Here is a 20,301-nt window from a genome sequence, read left to right on the forward strand (position 1 = left end):
ACGGCGAGACGCTTCCTAAAGCCAGATGCACCAGCGGTCATGGAAGCTTCCCGAAAAAAAAAGTTATAAATCAGGTAAAACAGTATTTGACCCTTAGCAGTGACCCATTTTGTAGATAAAAAAGCAGGTTTAGAAGCGTTTTTGGCAATACAGAAGGAATGACAGCGAGGACGCCATAAAGCAGTCAGAAAACCATTAGACAAGAGAAATACTGAGCTGTAGCGGAGCCGGGGGCACTAATGGAAATACTGGCGCCAAGAGGTCTAGCGAGGGCACAAGGTATCCAGCGCAAGGGATTTTATTTCTCTATTTTATGCCCAAACACCAACAAGTCATCTCCTTCAAAATGTAAATATCCTAATGTTTAGAACAGCCATATCCAAGAGCCAGCTCCCCGTTTGATGGACCTGCAACTCCCATAAACCTCGATGAGAAGTCACAGGAGTTGCGATTCCATCGCAGAACCTCTTATCGGCTTCCCCAACACGAGAAAGAGGTCCCTGGTACGCCGGAGCAGCGGGTTCCAAAGAGAACTACAGCAGAACCTTTAAAACAAGCACAGAAATAAAAGACACGATGGACGAGCCGCCGGTGGCAGGCGTCACTGAATGTAAACTTCAGGACTGGAATGCAGGTAGCCTCTGTTTGCTCTCAGGGGGGTAGGTAAAGCTAAAAATCAGAGCCAGGGGGGTGTGAGCCCACCCGAACCGAATGAGGCACATATGATTCAACCTCTACCCAACTTCCAATACATTGGAGGCTCATCCAGCATCAAACAGTCAATCACCGTTAACCCTTTTGGTTCTCAGAAGGATACGCAAGCCCCTCCGATACACAAAAAGAGTTAAAAAGAAAAAAAAAAGTTTGCCGGCTTTAAGCGTAAAACTACACTGTAAATCATTGAAAGAAAAAAGTCCAAGTGGGAAAATATATTAAGATGCAGAAAAAAAGGAGAGCAAACCTTGCTCATCAAAGAGAAGATTCCGTGATAAGAACCCAACTCGGATGGTTATAGAGAGAGGAACGAGTCGCAGGGTGGTGAGGGCCGGCACTAGCCGGGGCCGCGTTGCTTGGTCCTCTCATACCGTAGAACGTTAAGACTAGAAGGCAGTTACTGCCGCAGCTCCACGTAATTCGCTGGGAACAGGCCATAGCGCTCCTTGCAGAGCCCTCGCCACCATCCCTCGTCGATCATCTCGATATTTGTGATAATGTCATCAGGGTCGAAAGAGATCTCGTCGTCACCATCTGAGGAAAGAGACAGAAATGTTTCAGATACATGAAGGAGTCCACTGATCACAAATCTGCGAGAAAGCAGGGCAGGTCTGTAGCCACAAAGCTTATACCGACCTGCTTGATAGTCATAGAGAGCGATGGCCGTGATCCCCTGGTCGGCTTCGTACTCCGCGTAGGTATTTTCCACTAGAAAAGGCAACGAAACACAAACGTGTATCACAGGCAATGAGAAAGCGCGTCTCTCACACACTAACAACGAGGGCTTAACCCCTTAAGGACAATAGGGGTTTTTACTCGTAGTATATTGTGGGACAATGGCTATTTTAACATTTTTCGGTGTTGCTGTTTAGCTGTGATTTTCTTCTTTCTCATTTCGTGCTCCCACACATATTATATATTGTTTTTTTTCAGGACAAACAGGGCTTTCTTTAGATACCATTAATTTTATCATATCATCTAATTTACTATAAAAAAAATGATAAAATATGGGGATTTTTTGTTAAAAAATTAATTTTTCTCACTTTTTAAACAAAAAACTTTTACTCATCTGCAAAAACAAATGAAAAAACCTGCTAAATAGATTCTACTATTTGTCCTGAGTTTAGAAATACCCAATGTTTTTATGTTTTTTTGCTTTTTTCTGCACGTTATGGGGCAATAAGTACAGGTAGCGTTTTGCTATTTCAAAACCTTTTTTTCCAAATCTGGTAATTCTTCCCCCCATGTGCCATTTCGGGTATCTTTGAAGCCGACCAATGCAATTTACCCCATCAAGTCATATATTTTTAAAAACTAGACACCCCAAGGTATTTCACATGCTGGTAATTTAACCCTTTCCATGCACTAATTTTACCACCAGCCTTTGTGAAACTTTATGGTAGTACATTTTTTTGTATTTTTTTTCACACACGTTGTACTTCAGCTATAAATTTATCGCTCCTGGTATATGTCCCTGTCAAACAACACCCCAATATGTGTTCAGTAACATCTCCTGAGCGCAGTGATACCCCACATGCATGGGTTTGTTGGGTTATTTGGGAGGTAAAAGGCCGCCTTTGTGAGGTGTGTATTTTTTGGCCATTTAGACATCTGATCCTACTGCCCCCATGTCCCATATTTGGGACATCTTTGAACCCGGCCAATTCAATTTATCCCATCCACGCATGCATTTTTTAATACGAGACACCCTATGGGCATTTGTAATGCCAATATTTTAACTCTTTCCATGCTGGAATTTTTGTAAAGATAAAGAATTTTAGGACTTGCTTATTAATTATTTTTTTTTTTTTTTTTTGGTGACAGTGGGGATTTTTATATGTTACCATATTATTTTTATTTTTTTTAAACATTTTTTTTAAAAATTTTTTTACTAATCACTCATTAGTGAGCTGGGCTCCATTGACCTTGCATGGTTGGATGCAGTACCTGCATTCAACCTGCAGGAGGAGCTCGAGAGTTCACAAGAGGGTCTGGATAGACCCTCTATGAACTCATATTTATTGTTGATGCCATCCTGTGAATGACGGCAACGTCATTCACAGGATGGCACTTGTGGTTGCTCTTCGGAGCAATCACAAGGTGATCGGGGTAGGGGGGTAGTGTTACTGACATGCCTCGATATCGAGGCATGTCAGTAACACCATTTATGCTTAGGAAGCGATTCAGATCGCTTCCTAAGCTGTTTTAGCCGGGCGCCGCCGCGATCTTTGATGATCGGTGCGGCGGCGGCCATTTTTCTTCCGGGGAGGGCTGCCGAGGGCTGCCCTCCCCGGATCCACGGTCAGCCTCACTTGTGAGGCTTCCGTGGATGCTGCAAAGCCGCCGATCGCGGCGAAAACGATGCAGCTATTTAACGGCAGCCCGTACATGTACGGGCATTGTCGTTAACCCGTTGCACGGCAACCCCGTACATGTACGGGTATTGTCGTTAAGGGGTTAATTACAAGTGTGTGGATTTTACTTAAAATATCCAAAATACAGGTTCAGTTCCTATGGATATTTCATTCACCCAATTGGACTGGGGGGCCGCGAGTCTTCACATGTATTGGGATGAATGTGAACCCCCCCCCCCCACCCGCTGGTGCACCAATATACCGTCTTGGTAATCTTCTGCCGTCTCGTATACAGCCTCCTGAACCTCCTGTTTGGGGCTGACGGCCTCCTGATAATCGTCCTCCTTGGCGTACACGGGCTCGGAGGCTGGAGGGGGACGGAGCGGCTCCTTTTCATACAGCGGAGCTGCATCCTACGCAGAGAGGAACACAAGTCGGTGAACAGCTTATCACAGCTGGTGGCCACTCTCCCAGAAACGGGATTTGTGCTGTATTATTCTGCATCGAGGGCCACAGGGGGGAAAAAACCCCAGCATGTCTACGGTTCCATAGTTACAATAAAACTAGCGCATTCTCCCATCCTCCGCTACGGAATTACATTCCGCGTCAAGAGGGGAAATACCCACAAAACAGATAAAACAGCAACACCGAGACCACAACTCTCATCACACTCAGAAACGGTGGAGAAAGTCACCTCCATCACATCAGACGTGTGTTACAGTTTGCATAAAGGTAATAAGTTACAGCATTTCTCTGATGGTTCCTTAATGACCAATTATTCAATAAAAACATTTATCACACTAGTCTCTAGGAAAAAAGAAGGGTTAACAGGCCGAGGAGGAGAGCGCCCAGCCAGAGGCTTCTTAATCCGTGTTTTAAGCTCTGCGTAAATTGTTGGCACTATATAAAGATAATATTATTATTATTATTATTAATAATACCGTGTTCCTATCTTTGGAGAGCCGCACGCAGCTAATAGGTGATGGATACACGTTTCTGCTGTAACTTCTAATCAATGTGAGTCCCCCCTACACCCAGCCACATACCCCCCATTCATTATCTGCAGGCACAGAGTCAATGAGGACGGGCAGAGCTGCCAAATGAAAGGTCACCGCATTTTCACAGGTACAAATCAAAAAAATTACAGGCTGACGAGATGTAAATGCACTAAAAACAGAGAAAATAGCAGCCAGACTGACACAAGAGCGAGCGGAACCGGGGACCACAGCCCCTCCATCCACTCACCTCATACACCGGGCTTGCTGGAGCCTCCTCTGCCACGGGCTGGGGTCTCGGGGGTGAAGGTGGGGTTGTAGCTTTAGGTTTTTCTTGTTCCTTAATAATAATAATGAAATAATCTTGATTTTCATTTTTTTCTTAACAAAAAAAAATACAAAAACCAAAAGAACGAGAAGCTACTCAGTTCGAAACAAGGTTGAGCATCTCCGCTCCTATGGAGCCGCCATAAACGTAAATATAATATATTTAAAAAACGCAAACAGAAAAATAACTTAGGAAATCAGGATAAACCGAAAGTTCTTCACCCGCCTCCGCCTGATCCATCGGTCTCCCTCCTCACCTCCTGCTTTCTCCTCGCTTGCTCCTGCTCCCGCTCCACTCGCTCCCTCTCCATTCTTTGAGCTCTTTCCGCCTCGGCCCTCTTCCGATCTTCTTGTTCTTTGTCCTTCGCCAGGTTCTCAAAGTTGGCACGAATGCTGCTGGCTTTGTTACCTTCTGTTGGGTCAAACGGTAAAGCGTGTTACTGAACGTTAATACCCCGCAGGCAGCCTGCCCTACACCCGCTGTCTGACATCACATGCCGCTGGCAACTAACCAATAACTAGCCACAAAAAGGTAAAAGACAGTGTTTTAGGGTCTAGTCAGAAAACATCTTTCAAATCTATTTTCTTTATGCATTCCACCCAGCAAGAGCCAGCCGGATGCGCGATATCGTGGAAAACGCAAAAAAGCACCTAGGGAGCCATAACTAAATGCGTCCAACCCCACCCAGACTGCGACACATCGTGTTACGCACCAGCTTCCACCGGCCGTGTTCTCTGATACGATGGAGGAACCTTTTCAACGTCTTCAAAAGATGATGCGGCCTGAAAAACACGAACCCCGTGAGACGGAACTCTCTGCTGTTAAGTGAAATCATCGTTACTAATTTCCCTGGGGTCCAGAGACAAATGTTCGGGTCCATCTCGGGGGACTTATACACCTGAGAAAGGAACAGGCGCCAATCACAGCCACAACAGGCTACTCTTCAGCCGCAAAGAGTCGAAACATTTCGACAATTTGGAACCCAAGCTTGCTTGGCTTCCACTGCCGCGTCGGCCACACTTCGTATACCCGTCTAAATTACCTTGTCCATTCGATCTTTTTGAACACCGTATTTTCCACCAAACCCTTGGGAATAATCTGAAATAAAATCCATGTAACAGAACAATTATTACATCATCGCTTAAGATGTCTCATATACCGTCATATTCCATGGAAGGTAATAAGGGATCTATTTAGACGTCTGAATGGATGTCGTTCTTACGGGGATGAGGATAATTGTCTCTCATATGACTAACAAAAAAAGGCTTACGACCGGTTCTAAAGAGCTTCAGGTCGTTTATATTTAATATGGAAGAAAAAACGTTTTTCATAAAATAACACCGGGGGGTATAAAGTGTCAAATGTGCCCCAGATCAGGGTGAGATAGCGATATAACGGGAGCCTCCATCCTCTGTAAACGCTGATGGTGATCCGCCATTCGATACAAGCCTACAACGAAGCTTTTATTAACCATTTGTGTGGAGATTTTATTAACTACTTGCGTGATGGATCTAAACTCTATTTATATTCAAAACTAGAGGAACACTTTGCACATAAACCTTTAATGGTATTTAAGCAAAGCTCATCTTTCCTCCCAGCTCATTAACCTTCTTCTTTATTGAATAACCTCGGGACAGGTTTTCTCGTCTCCTTTGCACGTCTTGCGAAATTCTAATTTGTGACAGTTTAAGGATCCACCGTCTTTGCAGTGATTTATTTCCAGTTTTGAGATTAGCGCTAATTGTTGCGACCGGGGGGGGGGTCAGAGGATAGAAATTAGGCTCGCCTTCAACTTCCGCCACAGGCCCACGCCGCCCGATCCGATCAAATGTTAATTCTAAGACTCGCACCATCCAAATAATGTAAAATAGGGATTTAGAGGCATGATTCTAGGTTATGTTGTATGAACATTTATTTCAGAAGGTTTGATAAACTCTTATGGCTACCTTATCTTCAGTTGGAGTTTAAGGAAGGTTTTGGGCTGATAGAGGATTAGAGGAAAGAGGATACAAACCGAGCCTTCCCACGGGGTTATAACCCAACACCGGCAATTAGTAGGAAAACCAGGGGATTCTCATTAAAATAAATATATATTTATTAATGTGAAAAACCCTTGCAGGGACAAGGCAGTGAAAGGGTTAGAGACAACGTATCAAACGGGGGCCGGGAACCGTTACCATGTGACTCAGAATGTTCATCGTGGCGGAAAGTGTACCTTTTTGGGACTCGTGGAGCTGAAGTTTTTCTTGATGATCCCAGCCAAGAGCACACTTGTCCTGTCTGTCTGTCTGTACACCAAACTTTCCTCCAAACCCTTTCACATAGTCTACACACAGAAAGCCACGGGCCATTAAACAGGAACACAGGCATGATGGAATAACAGCACATTCAACACTTCTGCAATTACAGCCGTGTGCCGCCCCAAAATACCCCCAAATGACTGCGTTAACCTTTTCAGAGCTGGAGAGGCTTTGCCCTACCTCTCAGCACAGAGAACGTTAACACAGCTCGATAATAAGTGATAAACATCCGTAACGTCACATTGAGGTTGAGTTGGGACACCCGGGGGAGAGCGAAGACACATGTATGTTTTCACATGCATGTTACGAGTTCCTCCTGCTCTACCCCGCTACACACAGCACACCGGAACGTTACACGGGTTTAATCCCCACACAAAAATAAGCAAGGGGTTACACGGAGCATGGGGGTAAACCAGAGGTAATGATGGCAACGTTTTAGCAGGTTTAGGTCTTAAATTTAAAGGGGACATTAAGAGGCCAATCAAATATTCAGCTGGAGCTTTAAAAGTACCAACGCCGCCATCATTAACCACAGTATTAACCGCAAGCGCCGTGTTTGGTTAGAATATGACATTAAGGAACACCAATGTTAGTCTCTTAAACGGGAAGTTAGTATGTGAATATTAAACATCGAGATTAATCTCATCTTAAATAAACCTCTCTGTATCTGTACCTCTCTGCGACGGTCAGGTACCGGAGCAATAGAACAGCCCAAAAAATAAATCTGGGGGTTACTCCTCAGGTGAATAAGCCCTGCATACAACAACATTAAAGTCATACTGAACCTTTCTGCGATTCGTGCTTCTCTGGTTTGGCTTGATATTCAAACCCTACTGCGCTCTTATCCACGTTGTCTTTGTCCACGCCATATTTGCCACCAAAACCTTTGGAATAATCTACAAAATATATATATATATGTATACATTAGGTAGGAAGACCGATCTCATGCCAACATTCAGCATTCAAATAAATCAAATAAAAAAAAACAATATTTAATTAAAATACCCAAATAGCGAATGGATTAGTGAAAGTTATTTTTATAGACCGACATCAGTTCCTATATCCCAAGGCAGCTTTTGGTAGGAATGCCCAAAATGTACATATATTGGTGTAATTAACGTCTGAATAATAATCACCCGTTGAAGATACATAAGGCAGTCGATTCAGTAGAAATATACAAACCTTTCTGCGACTCGTGCTTTTCGGTTTTTCCCTGGTAATCAAACCCCACAGCGCTCTTGTCCACACGGTCTGACTGCACCCCATACTTGCCGCCAAAGCCAGTGGCATAATCTGGGGTGAAAAAGTATAAACTTAAATCATAGAACGAGTGCGGAAATCACTATTTTCTGCCATTAAAAACAAGAATAAACGGGTTCAGGGCCTCAACAAAGTGCTTCTTTCACTTGGCTATATCACCACTTTATTATAATCATGGCTTTTAGTATAAGCTATCCTTAGGCTATTATTCTGGGCTACGGCCTCTAATTCGTAAACCGGCAGGGGTGCATCGGCCGACACATACCCCCAAGCCAGAAGTCACAAACCTTTCTGGGATTCGTGCTTCTCGGTTTTTCCTTTGTAATCAAAGCCGACGGCACTCTTATCTACACGGTCTGTCTGCACCCCGAACTTGCCCCCGAAGCCACTGACGTAATCTGGAAGTGGGAAAACGGGTCAAACGTTGTTTTTATTTTACCCCATCTGTACAAAGACTTCTATAAGGGAGAAGCTGATGAGACCCAATAGATGTTACCAAACGTATCACACGACTCCATCGGGGTACAGATCCGCGAGTCTCGCAGATATAAACACACAAGAGAGAAAGCCCCGGAAATTAAACGCATTCTGTTTTCTTTCCCGCATGATCATTAAGGATAATGGTGAGTGACGCGAGTATCCCACCCGCCTATCACCCCGAGGGTTAATACAATGTAATAAGGGCACTGACTAGTATGTGATCAACGAAACCGAATGCTTTTCACGAAGTCCTCGCCCTCAGCGCAGCCGCTGTAACGGGTTCCAGAGACCACTTACCTTTCTGCGACGCGTGTTTCTCTGTCTTCCCTTGATATTCAAAGGTCATCGCAGACTGTAAAGAAAACGAGCAGAGAATGAACGCGATACGCCTCGCGGCCGGTGAACGAGGAGGCCTCTCCCAACGCACCTTTACACCAGGCCGCCGGAAGGCACTAACCGTTACCTAAAGACGCCTGCAACATATGTTGGACCTCGTCAGGCTCGACCTTTTTACTACTAGCGGGCAGAGTGTTGCAGACTATCGCCCAGCAGAACATTCAGAATGTTTTAGTGATTAAACGGGGTGCTCAGAATCCTCTCCCGTTCACCTGCGAGGATCCCGGCTCAGGTCTCGCTCTTCCGCACGCTGGGAGGCAGGACTCAGTTTCATGCATCAGGCGTAAGCCGGTCGCGTTCCACACATGCGCATTTCCTCACCTGATCCACTCGATCGCTCTGAACCCCAAATTTCCCGCCGAAGCCCTTCGTTGCATCCAGCTGCGAGCAGTGCTTAGACAGCTTCGACTGATACTCGTGGCCGACGGCAGACTAAGGAGGAGAGGGGGGAATAAATGGCAGGTATGACCAGACATGCGCAATGCAGGCATTAGCTGCGATTACATGCACTCGGCAGGCTGTGCATGAGCTCCGATACGGTATATGTAGCATCAGGTGGTGGCACACGGATGCAGCACATAGCGCCGTGAACTTAAAGCAAAGCCATGATTTCCCCAAATCTTAGATTTTATACTCATGCACATTACAGATGAATGGAAGCGATATATACCCAGCCTGTGTGTATACCATGGGAGCAGCCATCTTTACATTCGGTTCTAAGGATCGGCAGGATTATTCCTCCCCATCCCTCCTCTCACTACTATTTTTTTTTTTGAATGAGGAGTGTTTTTTTTCTTTAACTGTTTCACTGCTGTGCTGCAGACCATAGAGGAGACACTGGGTGCAGTGGCCAGGCTCGGCTTCCAGCCAGACACCACGAAAGCGTTGGACGGATGGAGATAATGCCACCCACTGCTTCCTGTTTCCGACACAGATACAGAGCAGAGCGCATGCAGCCGAGAGATAAACGCGGTCGCCGGACGCTGTCTGTGCCGGGAATCAGCTGGCGGCTTTATCAATGGCTCTTTCAAGCAGCTTTGACATTCGAAGGGATGGCCATCAGCGGACTGAGTCTGGCCTCTACAATCTGTCAGTCACTTGGCGGCCAAACCAAGAACACAGATCCTTCCGTGCTGAAAGAGTGCGACATGTTAACCCCCCTATATCTTTTCTGCAGGGGTCCACATTTTTAAAACAGTGGATTACTTTTAATGAAAATGAAATAACGCTGGGCGACCGAACATCAGACTATGCGTGAAAACATACGGCTGCCAGGATACACTTTTTTTTCCCGAGAAGCTGTAATCGGAGTGGGACGTTATCACCGCATTCCGCTTGTTCTTCAGTTCCACATTATATACCGTGTTTTCAAAAATAGACATTTTAACAGTTTATTTTCATCATTTAACAAAATGCAAAGAAAATCTAAATCTAATCAGTATTTGTTGTGACCACTTTTCCCTGCAACACAGCATTTATCTTTGTAGCTACCCTTTTGGAGATCCAAACCACAATTCTTCTGTGGATTTAAATATAGTAAGCATGATGCGTCTCCTCGGCTGCACTAAGTTTCCTTGTCCAACCGCTGCGCCTACAGCCCACAACATTGCCTGTTTCTTTGTGCTTCTTCAAAAGACCTTGGACAGAACTTGTCTGCTTGAAGACCTCCCCGATTCAGTATCACTACCTTGTGTCTTGTTGCTGTGCTCAGTCTTGCCGTGGTGTAAGACTTCACCATAAACTTTCTCCAGCAACCTCACCTTGTTAGTTAGTTTGGCTGTTCCTCATCCAGTTTTATTCCTCCTACAGCCGTTTCTGTTTCAGTTAATGATTGTGTTTCAACCTATATATTAAACTGATGATCACTGGCACCTGTTTGGTGTAATTGTCTAATCATTCACCTAACATGACTACAAAATCCCTGACCTTGTGCGGGGGGTACCTAGAAGAATTGATGATGGAGGCAAAAGGTGGTCACACCACATACTGATTCGATGCAGATTTTTCTTCGGTTCGCTCACTTTAAAATGATAGAAAAACTACTTACATGTATATTTCTACATAACATATACACACATATGCAGGTATAGTCATGCTTGGTCAGTGCCTTTAGTGTGGTTTATCTGACCAGCACTCTCAGTACCATCACATCCTGCTTACAATAAATTATTCCTACACATATCGCCCACCTTGTCCATGCGGTCCTTCTCCACGCCAAACTTGCCTCCGTAGCCGTGGGATGCCTTCGGCCCCGACTCCAGCTCGTGCTCTTTCAGGGACTGATGCTCCTGGGAGACGTTCTCCCTCAGAGTGTGGATACTGAGAGAGATCACACCACGTGATTAATTTTCACAACGGTCACCATGCGGAGGACATGATGGACTTTTACATATTTATGCCCTTTTGACACGTTATATTGTCACAGTTTAGACCAAAAGCCGTAACGGTAGGCACACGGATATCATAAAACCCCAATATCCATGATGCTCAGGTGTCTATGTTTTAGACACATAGTAGTTGGTGAAGGGCTTGTTTGCTACTTATGGCATAAAACTTTCCACTGGCTTTGGAACCCTGCATGATCCATAATTCCTCCGCCTCGACACAGTTCAAAGAAACGATAATAAGTAACAGATTGTGCCTGCAATCATCGAAACTATTACAATAAAAAAAGATGAAGGTTGTTAATAGAGGTAGGGTCTACACACCGGCCCACAACATGGTCAAAGTTGTGAACGGCCGGCTATATTGCCAAATGTTTTAATTGAACAACCAAGTTCATTCTTTCACCTTGAGGCTCGTCAGAGAGAGACGCGGGTCAATGACACATAGGGAAACAGAGAGAGTGACACACGTTCAAGGACTTCACAAAACAACTTACTTGATGTGCTCCTGGTGACCAGACCCTTCGACGGTTTTTGCACCCCATCTTTGTTCTTTTTCGCTGATATCATTCTGCCCAAAAAATAATTAAGCCACTCAGTTAACCAAGGGTTAATCAAAATGTCTAACCAGACAGACGCATCATTAGAAAGATCATTCCTAATCCTGTCGGAACACCTGAACATCATTCCCAGAAGGAATTTCGGAGATGTAAAACTCTGCCTCAATTATGTTTGTTTCTGAGGCCGAAGAGACCTTGGAGGTCCTGAAAGCTTTTAACTACATTTCTTTTTCTAGGCTGGAATAAAAAGGTATCAACTTCAACTACAGAGTCTGCTTTCTCCTGGACTAATACAACTATATCAATATCTGTTTCCTACCGTTATATATACTGCAGGTACAGTGTCCTAGACTGAAGCGGACGGGCCTGATGCTGTGCGTTTTATTCATTAGTTGTAGCTCCATATATTTGCTGAATGTGCACATCGGGCCACTTGCCTTCAGTCTAGGACATTATACCTGCCATATATATAGGGGAATAAAGCGACAATAAGATTGGTTTATTTAAATTCTCCTTTACTGTCGATTTGCATCGAAGCAAGTGTTGCTTAAATCTAAACTTTTAAAGTTTTTTTCATTTTGGACGCATTATATTAGGAGCTTGAAGACTTCATCGTGTGTGTTGATCCATTCATGGTAAGGGAATAAGGTTTTCTAATTTCTGTTTAAGTTGTTTGATCGTCCAAAGAAGAAATCTCTTCCGAGGCCAGTTGGCAGAACGCATCTCTGCCATGTCAGCGCCTTAAAAAGCAATATCTGGTTTCCAGACCAATTCTGCATGTGTCATAACCCACTTCCCGAGCGGCGTAATACATTAATCATAACTTACACAAAGGAAGTTTTTTCCCCCCAGATCTTCAGCTCTGACAGTAAACCACAGAGCCCAACGACTTCATCTCAATGCAACCGACACAAAAGGCGAAGCATGGCCCCATGTAAGCACCGGCGCCTGGGCTACTGCGAGACGGGGGCTACCGCTCATCCCTACACAGCCAAGCACCGGGTACCCCAAACCCCACTTTTTACTTTCCTAAAGACACTCACCACAAAATCTGGGTCCGTCTCCCAATCATCGGTGTCCTCGGCAGAGACGGAAAGAGAATGTCCCGCAGCTGCTTTCCACATCTGGAAGAGAAGAGACCAACAACCACCGTTATCCGTCTTTACTTCACATCTGGATTTAATCACAATGTGCTGAGCGCAGCGACTTTCTAACAAAGCAAGTTTATGAGGAGTTCTTTATTCTCCATTAAAACGCTGCCAGGGAGGGAAGACAAGACAGGGGCTAAGAGGAACCCGGCGATGTACGGAACGCCTGAACAGCTCCGGAACAGCCAGAACAGTCAGTACACCGGACTCTGGAAACAGCCTCATCCCCTCGACTAGTGCTCAAATAAACTATAATAATTATTATTTGGCCAAAAATAATATACAGAGTACATCTAAAATACATGTTTCCTAACCAATGTCTTGCAGAACAGTTGCGGGATCGAAGAAGGTTGGCAGCCCACCATTCCCCACGGAATCGAACAGCATCTTAAATCGCGTAATCGGACATCTCTTATTTATTAGTTTGCCAGGAATTGGTAAACCAAAAATTACGCTTCTGTGCCAGCCGCCTATTAACGCCAGTCACTGGGTGGCTGCGCATGTGACTCTAGTGACGCTCAGTTATGAGTCTGTTCTATTAGCGCTTTAAGCCCGCTAGACAGGTTGGGTTGGTGGTTAGCGAGGGGAGCTTCAGCACAAAGGTGGTTTTCTTCTAAACACGCTACGCTTTGTTATAGGAAACATTAACAAACCTATGCCGGCGTATAAAAAAAGGCTTGAATGATACAAATGCCTCCGATTATCGATGCTGAAATCTAAACAATCCCAACAAACTATTCCAAGATGGCCAACAGGCCAGGTATTGGGGTGCCCCGGGTGACAAGCAGCCGCCTCGTTTAATTTTAGGGCCACAAGTTGATGTTTCAGCCATTTCCGGAAACACGGTGGTTATCGCTCCACGTTGCTTGTTCTGTTATCCGAGCCCTTTCAGCGTTAAGCCAGACCACGAGACCTCGGCCAGACCGATTCAGAACACATTCCCAAATATCCAGTACAGCGAAACAGAACCAATAACCCATTGAGCAGCAATTGGAATTCTGGAGTAAAGTTTCTGCCTTATCTAATCCCAGAGAATGTTTGCTCTGCCGCGGTGGGGGGCATTAGCGGGGCTGAGAACTTTTGTTCAGTTTTGGATTCTCGCCCGTGACCCACATGTCCATTTCCAGAACATTCATAAAGAGCAAGCTTTATAAATGCTGTGTGTCTGAACACAACACGCCGGGCTTCATTAACCCCTAAACGTCCAAATTACATTTGTTAACTAATGGGTTAAGTGGATAAATTTAACTGGTAACCTTTAGCTCAAAAATGTTATGCTACAACATTCAAATAAAACAATAGTGACAATAATAAAATATATAATAATAAATAAAATAATAATAATCTGTTATAAAGCACCAGCAGATAGTGACGCTCTAGAACAATGAGATGAGGATATAAACTTAACAAAAACATTAAAAAACACATAAAAGGCTAATAATTGGTAAGAATATGTAGCGCAGTTTTGGGAACCAGTCCAAAAGAAGGACATACTGGAAATTAAAAGGGTCCAGAGAAGGAGAACAGAAATAATTACAGGAACGGGAGATTTCAGCTATGAAGAAACGCTGACCAGATACGATTTCTACGGAGACACAAGTTTTTGTGGGGATTCGATAAACCTTTACAAGCACGTTCATGGTCAATACAGAGATCTTTTTATAAATCGTACCCTTCAGACGCTTAAGATTGGAAGAAAGGATCTTTCCTCCTAAACATAGAGAAGGCTCCTTTTACTGTTAGGAGGTTATATTGAGGAATAGACGCCACCTGAGGTAGTTTTGGCCGATATATCATGAAAATGTTTGGTCGTTTTCTCGATATGAAACGCATGCAGGGTCATCACGAAAAAAAACAGATCCGGTAATACCGACCCGGAGAGAGTCCGACTGCCTCGGAGCCGACAAGGAGTTTTTCCCTTGAGAAGACGTTACTGTCTCCGTAGTTTTTTCGTCTTGTTCTGCATCAACTAATCTGGGTTTACAGAACGATTGATCTTGATGGATTTTATGTTTTTTTTTAAACTATATAATTCTGCAATTGTTATGTCCTCCTGGTTCAGTCTCTAAAAATATTATTTCTAAATATATTTTATATTTTTTTAACTCCCTTTTCTTGTACCCTTATTGCACCGAAGAGGGGGGGTTGGGTTACTACTGAATCTGACTTTGTACCCCCGTTAAGTCTTCAGGGAACGCACGTCACGAGACGCAGCCTATTATATCACAATCCCTTTCCGCAAACATTCACTCCGTATCGCAGCCAACACTCCCGTGATCTAACATAAGCAGTCTGTGTATCTGGAAGGGGTTAAATGCCGTCCCCGCGGCCGCCGGAATGATAAGAAATTATTAGCTATCGATTTTTCTCAGTGTCCGCCCGGAGACGATGAAGGACAGGTTTGTACAAGCCGAGGTATGGAACCAGGAAACAGCCCAACGTCACACCCTCCGCTGCCACATTCTCGTCATTCCCTAACCCTAATTACTCCTAACGCTCTAACGTAAATAGAGGGTGGTAGATAAGCGGAACACCCGCCCAGCAGAAGTGGTAGAAGGAAATACAGTAAGGGTATTAAACATGCATGGGATCGGCGTGCGGGTCCTGAATCTAAGACGAGATCAATGACTGATTAAGGTCGGAGTCCTTTACAGCGGGAGAAACGGGCGACTAGTCGGGTCTCTAGTACCCTGCTGTGAAAGATACCTTATTGTAATAACTCCCCCTCCCCCCAAATTATACCTTCCAAGAATAAAACAACCCTTTATTCCCTTCTCTAGGCTGCCCGTTGCCCAATTTTGTCCTTATTTACCCAGTAATGACTCACCGCTCCTGGCATGACCCAGCAGCATGTAATAGTGATAATAAATAATACTAATTACCCCCAATTATTACACACGGGCCCCCCTTTACCGACAATAACCACGATATGAGGTAAAAAGAAGAGGAGGGGGCAGCATTCCAACAAAGGATATTATAAAGGGGTAGTAAAGAAAACTGGGTGTGGGTCACACAGAAAGAGAGGGGGCAGGAGGGCGGTGGGGGTAACAGAACACAGAGAGGGGTAAATGGAAAGCAGGGGGTATGGCAGGCGGGGGAGGAGGGGCGGGCCTCTCACCCCTGGGTCCCGGTGCTGTCGGTGCAGGCGCTCTGGTTAGTGAGGGAAGGCTCCGTGTGTCAGGATGCGACGCTCAACTCGTATCCCACTTCCTGTCTCTCCCGATCTGACGTCAACCGCGTCACGTGACGATCCCGATTCCTGCAGGAGCAGGGCGCTCACGTGACAGGCAGAGCTGGCTGACAGCGGAATGTGGATGTTGCATACAGACCACGGGGCAGGGACAGATTTACTATATAAATATTATATATGTATATACATACAGCTTTCACCGATTCATATTTACTATACGATCCCTAAAGATTTATATTAATATGCACCGATTCACTAATATTCACATTGACTTTTTCACGTGCTCTTTTTGCACAAGGGCTACATAATCCCTGATCTGTGTGAGGTCGGGGTCACCAGGCACCGGACATTAAATGGCAGACGGTCTGCAGCAAGGATTAGTCCTCATCAATGTACATAGTGGGGTTTATTCACTAAACTGAGTAAGCGGTCAGCTAGGCGGAAGGAGAAGAAAAAAAGCATCTTACAGATGTAGGATTCTTTAGAGTCAGCTCAGATAAGACATGTTTATGCATAATTCCAGTGAAAGTGCACAATAAACATAGACCATATTAGTTTGTGTGTTTTAATATGTGGCAGAAACCAGACCCCCCCCCGCGAGTTTCCAGCTGTAAGGGGACAACTATGATGGTTCATTATCTAGAAGCCATTTAAGCTGGACCAGAAATGCCCAATTCGATATATTTAGCACAAACCGCCCAATCTTTCCCATTCACACATCTGGCGGAGGTTTAGAGAGATCGGATCAGAGACCCAACGAGTTACCATTATACAGGTAAACCCCCCAAGGTCCTCCTAGGCCTAGTTCCACACAGGACAGGGTTTAGTCCAGAACGAGACTAGATCCTGATGAGAACCTTTAGAACGGGGGCTATCACTCCCTCTGGCGAAAAGCCCGGACCCCGAGATCACATTCCCACCGTGACCGGTCTCACCGTTTTTTTTTTTGTTTTTTTTTAAAGCGCCTGTACCAATAAAAGTTTATTTTCACAGCTTTTTATTGACAGTGGAAAATGCTTCAGTATTTTATTGAAAGAAAGCAATAAATAATACTGTGATAAAAATAGTCCAAAAAAGTACATAGACTGTACATACTTTGTTACATAATCAGAAAAGTACACAAACAGGATTAGAAAACAAAATGTAACAATGAATCCAATTTATACATGGAAAAAAAGGTAAAAGTTTAAACCTAGACACGGTTTATATAACGATATAATAAATAACACGTCGCGGTCGGAAACTTTTTTTTTTTTGTATGCCGCCGTGAAGGATGGTCCTTTCCGCTACAGTATATCCGACAGATCGCAACCTTAAGGGGTCCTGATTGTTTTCTTCAAACGGGTAAAAACATAAGAAAACAAATTATAAAAGGAGAGGATAAGGCCTTTTTTTTAACAACAAAAAAAAACAGGTCGCAACTCTTTATCCGCCAGCATTAATCAGACAGGAGATGCTTCAAATTGGTCCTTCTTAAAACCCCCCAAAGCCGCTTCACGGGCTGCAAACCCACCGTACCATGTGCTGCGAGCCAAGCGGCGGGGGTTATGAGTTCGAGAAGCTAAAAAAAAAAAATCCTCTTGTCGTGAAAAAGCTGCGTTTATGGCTTTTTTTTTCATTCTTCTTTAAAACAGTTAAACCAGCTCAGAGATCGCCAACTCTCAGCACCCAAATCCAACCAGGTTAAACCAGCGGAAAGATTCTTCGAAGCGGACTCTGACGCCGTAAATTGTATTCTAAGAATTGCTTAAAAGACGACAAAAGTTAAGAATGTTTGAAAATTTTGTACCAGTTTATAACCTGCCCGTTAAGATTCGTAATTTGTTGATGTTCTAAAACTGTACAAATATAATAAAAAACCTTTTAGAACTCAGGTTCCTTATGAAATATATCCATAAATTACACGACTAGAATCATTTACATAGAACCCCTGGCGATCGGCAGGGATTTCAACGGAGTTACAGTACATTCAAAAGGGGAGAAAAAATAAAAAACACAAAAAATACAAAGTTTGGACAAAGAGACAAAATAGAAGAGTACAAGAGAATGAGCTATAAGTTTCACGGGGGGGGGGTTACATGAACCGTACGATTCTAAAATCTTTGCCCTTAACTATGATTTAAGTCGCTAATTAAAACTCTGTATTAAAATATCTCAAGGTGTCCGATCCGGTCGTTCTGCGCGGAGGAATCTCCCAAACGCCCGGAAACGTGGAATCGATCTGGAATCAGACGTTGCATAAATCATCTGTAGAAGTAATGGGGGTAAACTGCAAAAGGAAAGAAACACTCCGTTACCAGCAACTGTGTACCATTGGTGTGTCTCAGTACAGCGAGAGACAGCGGGGGTCACAAAAAAGGTACAACAACTTATAATGTACCTTACAACAGCAGCACAAAAGGCCAGAGTCACATCTGTATGTATAAAATTCTGCCCATACGTACTATTACGGCGTAGATGTTGTCTATTGTGGATATTGTTTAATATCTCAGTCACCCAACCTGTGCAGCAGAGAACTACAGCTCCCGGAGGACTATGGGAGTTGTAGTTCCTCACAAACTCACTGCCTACGCCTGCAATGCTGCATTAAGTCTTACGTATTTATGGAGAGAAAGCAAACTTTAGCCCGGGGAGAGGCACATTATGGATGAAGAGTCACCCATCAATCTCAAACACAACAGGGAGCGACCTTAAATAATACATAGATTATAAGTGCGTGATTTTAAAGCCATTATTAAAACAGTGGGGTGACTTCTGTACGGCAATAGACTCAGAATTCATAGCTGAATTGAGTATCGCGTTGGCACCTTTTACCCAGACAGGAGTCCCGCAGAGCGTAACAGCGGAGACCGGCGCTTTGTAAGCTCTATGAAGATCATTAAGGCAGCAAAAGTTGCTATTTGTGGCTTTAACCATGTTTGGCGTTCACAATACGCGCCATGTACTCGTTACGGAAATAAAACCTTTTGGTAAACTGGACGGGAGTTGAACGCAGCGAGCAGGAGGTCCACTTACCGGCAGAGGCCGTTAGCAGGAATACGTCCTTATCGTGGCCGAGTCCAGTCTCTGTATTCCAGACACATTGCCTATCGATAACCACAGGAGACATGCGGAACGCGCCATGCAGTTAGTGTGAACACTCAGGCACAGTACATTAGTCACAATATGATCAAACGCGCCGCCATGTGTGCCTTGGCTTATTAAAGAGCACCCCCAAAAAAGAACAGGAAACCCTGACTGACGACTGTCGGGCGATTCATGGAGAAAAGGGGGTTTAGGCGTAGGGTATGGCTGGCCAAGTACCGCAGAATCTAATGACCACATTTCTACATCGGTACCGAACTCAACCTCTGAGGGCATGACGTGTTTTTTAAAGCACTGATTATGTTATTACTTTACAGACTTCTGTCCCGTCTTTACTATTTGTTTTACTAACCACAGAGCTAGCCGGCCAGAATAATAATAATAATTATTATTATTAATAATAATAATAATAATAATGAGGCATGTTACATTTATTTGGGTTCCTGATAATCTGTAGAACTCATTCGTCACATATAAATGTTCAATATACTATTCTTTTATCCAATTATCTGTACTATAAGCCTCATAATAAGCTCATATGTGTCTTTTTAAAACACATTTTAGTATACTAACCATTCTAACTCTTTGTATCATTTTAAGCTATATTATAGATATTTTTTAAATAATCCCCCCTATGTAATAATTTTATTGTTTTACTGCTGTAAATTATAGGTCATATGTTCCACCAAGAGTCTTAACACCTCTGAAGAACCCCTTTCAAGTGAGTGAAACGCGTCAGGTTTCCACAAACTTTAGAATTTTTTTTTTTTTAAAGTGTGATTTAAACATATCAAATTTTAGACATGTATTCTTCAAAAATGTATTAAAAGGAACTGTGTATAATTTTATATCATATCTCTATATTTAAAGAGGTCTGCAATGTTTTTATTTACAATCAATTATAGGCTCTCAATTAATTTAACTCCTTAATAACAAAATGCATTGTTTTCAATGGGTTTAGGGACCGCCCATTGTCCTTAAGGGGTTAAAAGGTACATTACACCAATTGCACCAAAAATGTAATATATTTCCTTAGAAACCGCAAAAGCTACGTACGGTCTGCAAGTAAATTCAAGTAAAATTAAAAAAAAAAAAAAATATATATATA

The 20,301-nt window shown here is 43.7% G+C and overlaps 2 protein-coding genes across 12 annotated transcripts in view; both read right to left on the bottom strand.

The window, feature by feature from the left end:
* Window positions 1–1,046: 1,046 nt before the first annotated feature.
* Window positions 1,047–16,157, bottom strand: CTTN (cortactin). 2 transcript variants are annotated; one of them, XM_053448780.1, is made up of 17 exons: window positions 16,038–16,157; window positions 12,815–12,895; window positions 11,709–11,782; window positions 11,017–11,146; window positions 9,149–9,259; window positions 8,729–8,783; window positions 8,239–8,349; window positions 7,874–7,984; window positions 7,477–7,587; window positions 6,607–6,717; window positions 5,434–5,489; window positions 5,104–5,173; window positions 4,648–4,802; window positions 4,314–4,403; window positions 3,331–3,481; window positions 1,351–1,422; window positions 1,047–1,248 (listed from the first exon to the last, which is right to left on the bottom strand). In XM_053448780.1, the coding sequence occupies exons 2-17, from the start codon at window positions 12,893–12,895 to the stop codon at window positions 1,112–1,114; spliced, it is 1,626 nt and encodes a 541-aa protein (XP_053304755.1). In that variant the 5' UTR covers window positions 16,038–16,157; the 3' UTR covers window positions 1,047–1,111. The 2 variants fall into 2 exon arrangements, with proteins under 2 accessions (XP_053304755.1, XP_053304756.1); XM_053448781.1 differs by lacking the exon at window positions 6,607–6,717.
* Window positions 16,158–17,089: 932 nt separating this feature from the next.
* The window catches only part of PPFIA1 (PTPRF interacting protein alpha 1), a 31,516-nt gene continuing 28,304 nt past the window's right edge, over window positions 17,090–20,301 (bottom strand). For 8 of the 10 annotated variants that reach the window (XM_053448776.1, XM_053448773.1, XM_053448772.1 and 5 more), the window contains 2 exons: window positions 19,125–19,195; window positions 17,090–18,378 (listed from right to left, as the gene is read on the bottom strand). In XM_053448776.1, the coding sequence (XP_053304751.1) occupies window positions 19,137–19,195 (59 nt within the window). In that variant the 3' untranslated portion in view covers window positions 17,090–18,378; window positions 19,125–19,136. The remainder of the gene's footprint in view (window positions 18,379–19,124; window positions 19,196–20,301) is intronic. The other 2 variants (XM_053448775.1, XM_053448769.1) reach the window with 1 other exon arrangement.

Source organism: Spea bombifrons, chromosome 10, assembly GCF_027358695.1.
Source record: "Spea bombifrons isolate aSpeBom1 chromosome 10, aSpeBom1.2.pri, whole genome shotgun sequence".
Lineage (NCBI taxonomy): Eukaryota > Metazoa > Chordata > Amphibia > Anura > Pelobatidae > Spea > Spea bombifrons.

What these genes read in the sequence shown, in the direction of transcription:
- CTTN (XM_053448780.1), bottom strand. Translation starts at nt 12,895, where the DNA reads ATGTGGAAAGCAGCTGCGGGACATTCTCTTTCCGTCTCTGCCGAGGAC. An exon ending in GAAACACGCGTCGCAGAAAG is followed by an intron (nt 8,350 to 8,728) that starts GTAAGTGGTCTC and finishes TCCCACTTCCAG; the next exon opens with ATTACGTCAGTGGCTTCGGG. An exon ending in AAGCGAGGAGAAAGCAGGAG is followed by an intron (nt 4,404 to 4,647) that starts GTGAGGAGGGAG and finishes ATTATTATTAAG; the next exon opens with GAACAAGAAAAACCTAAAGC.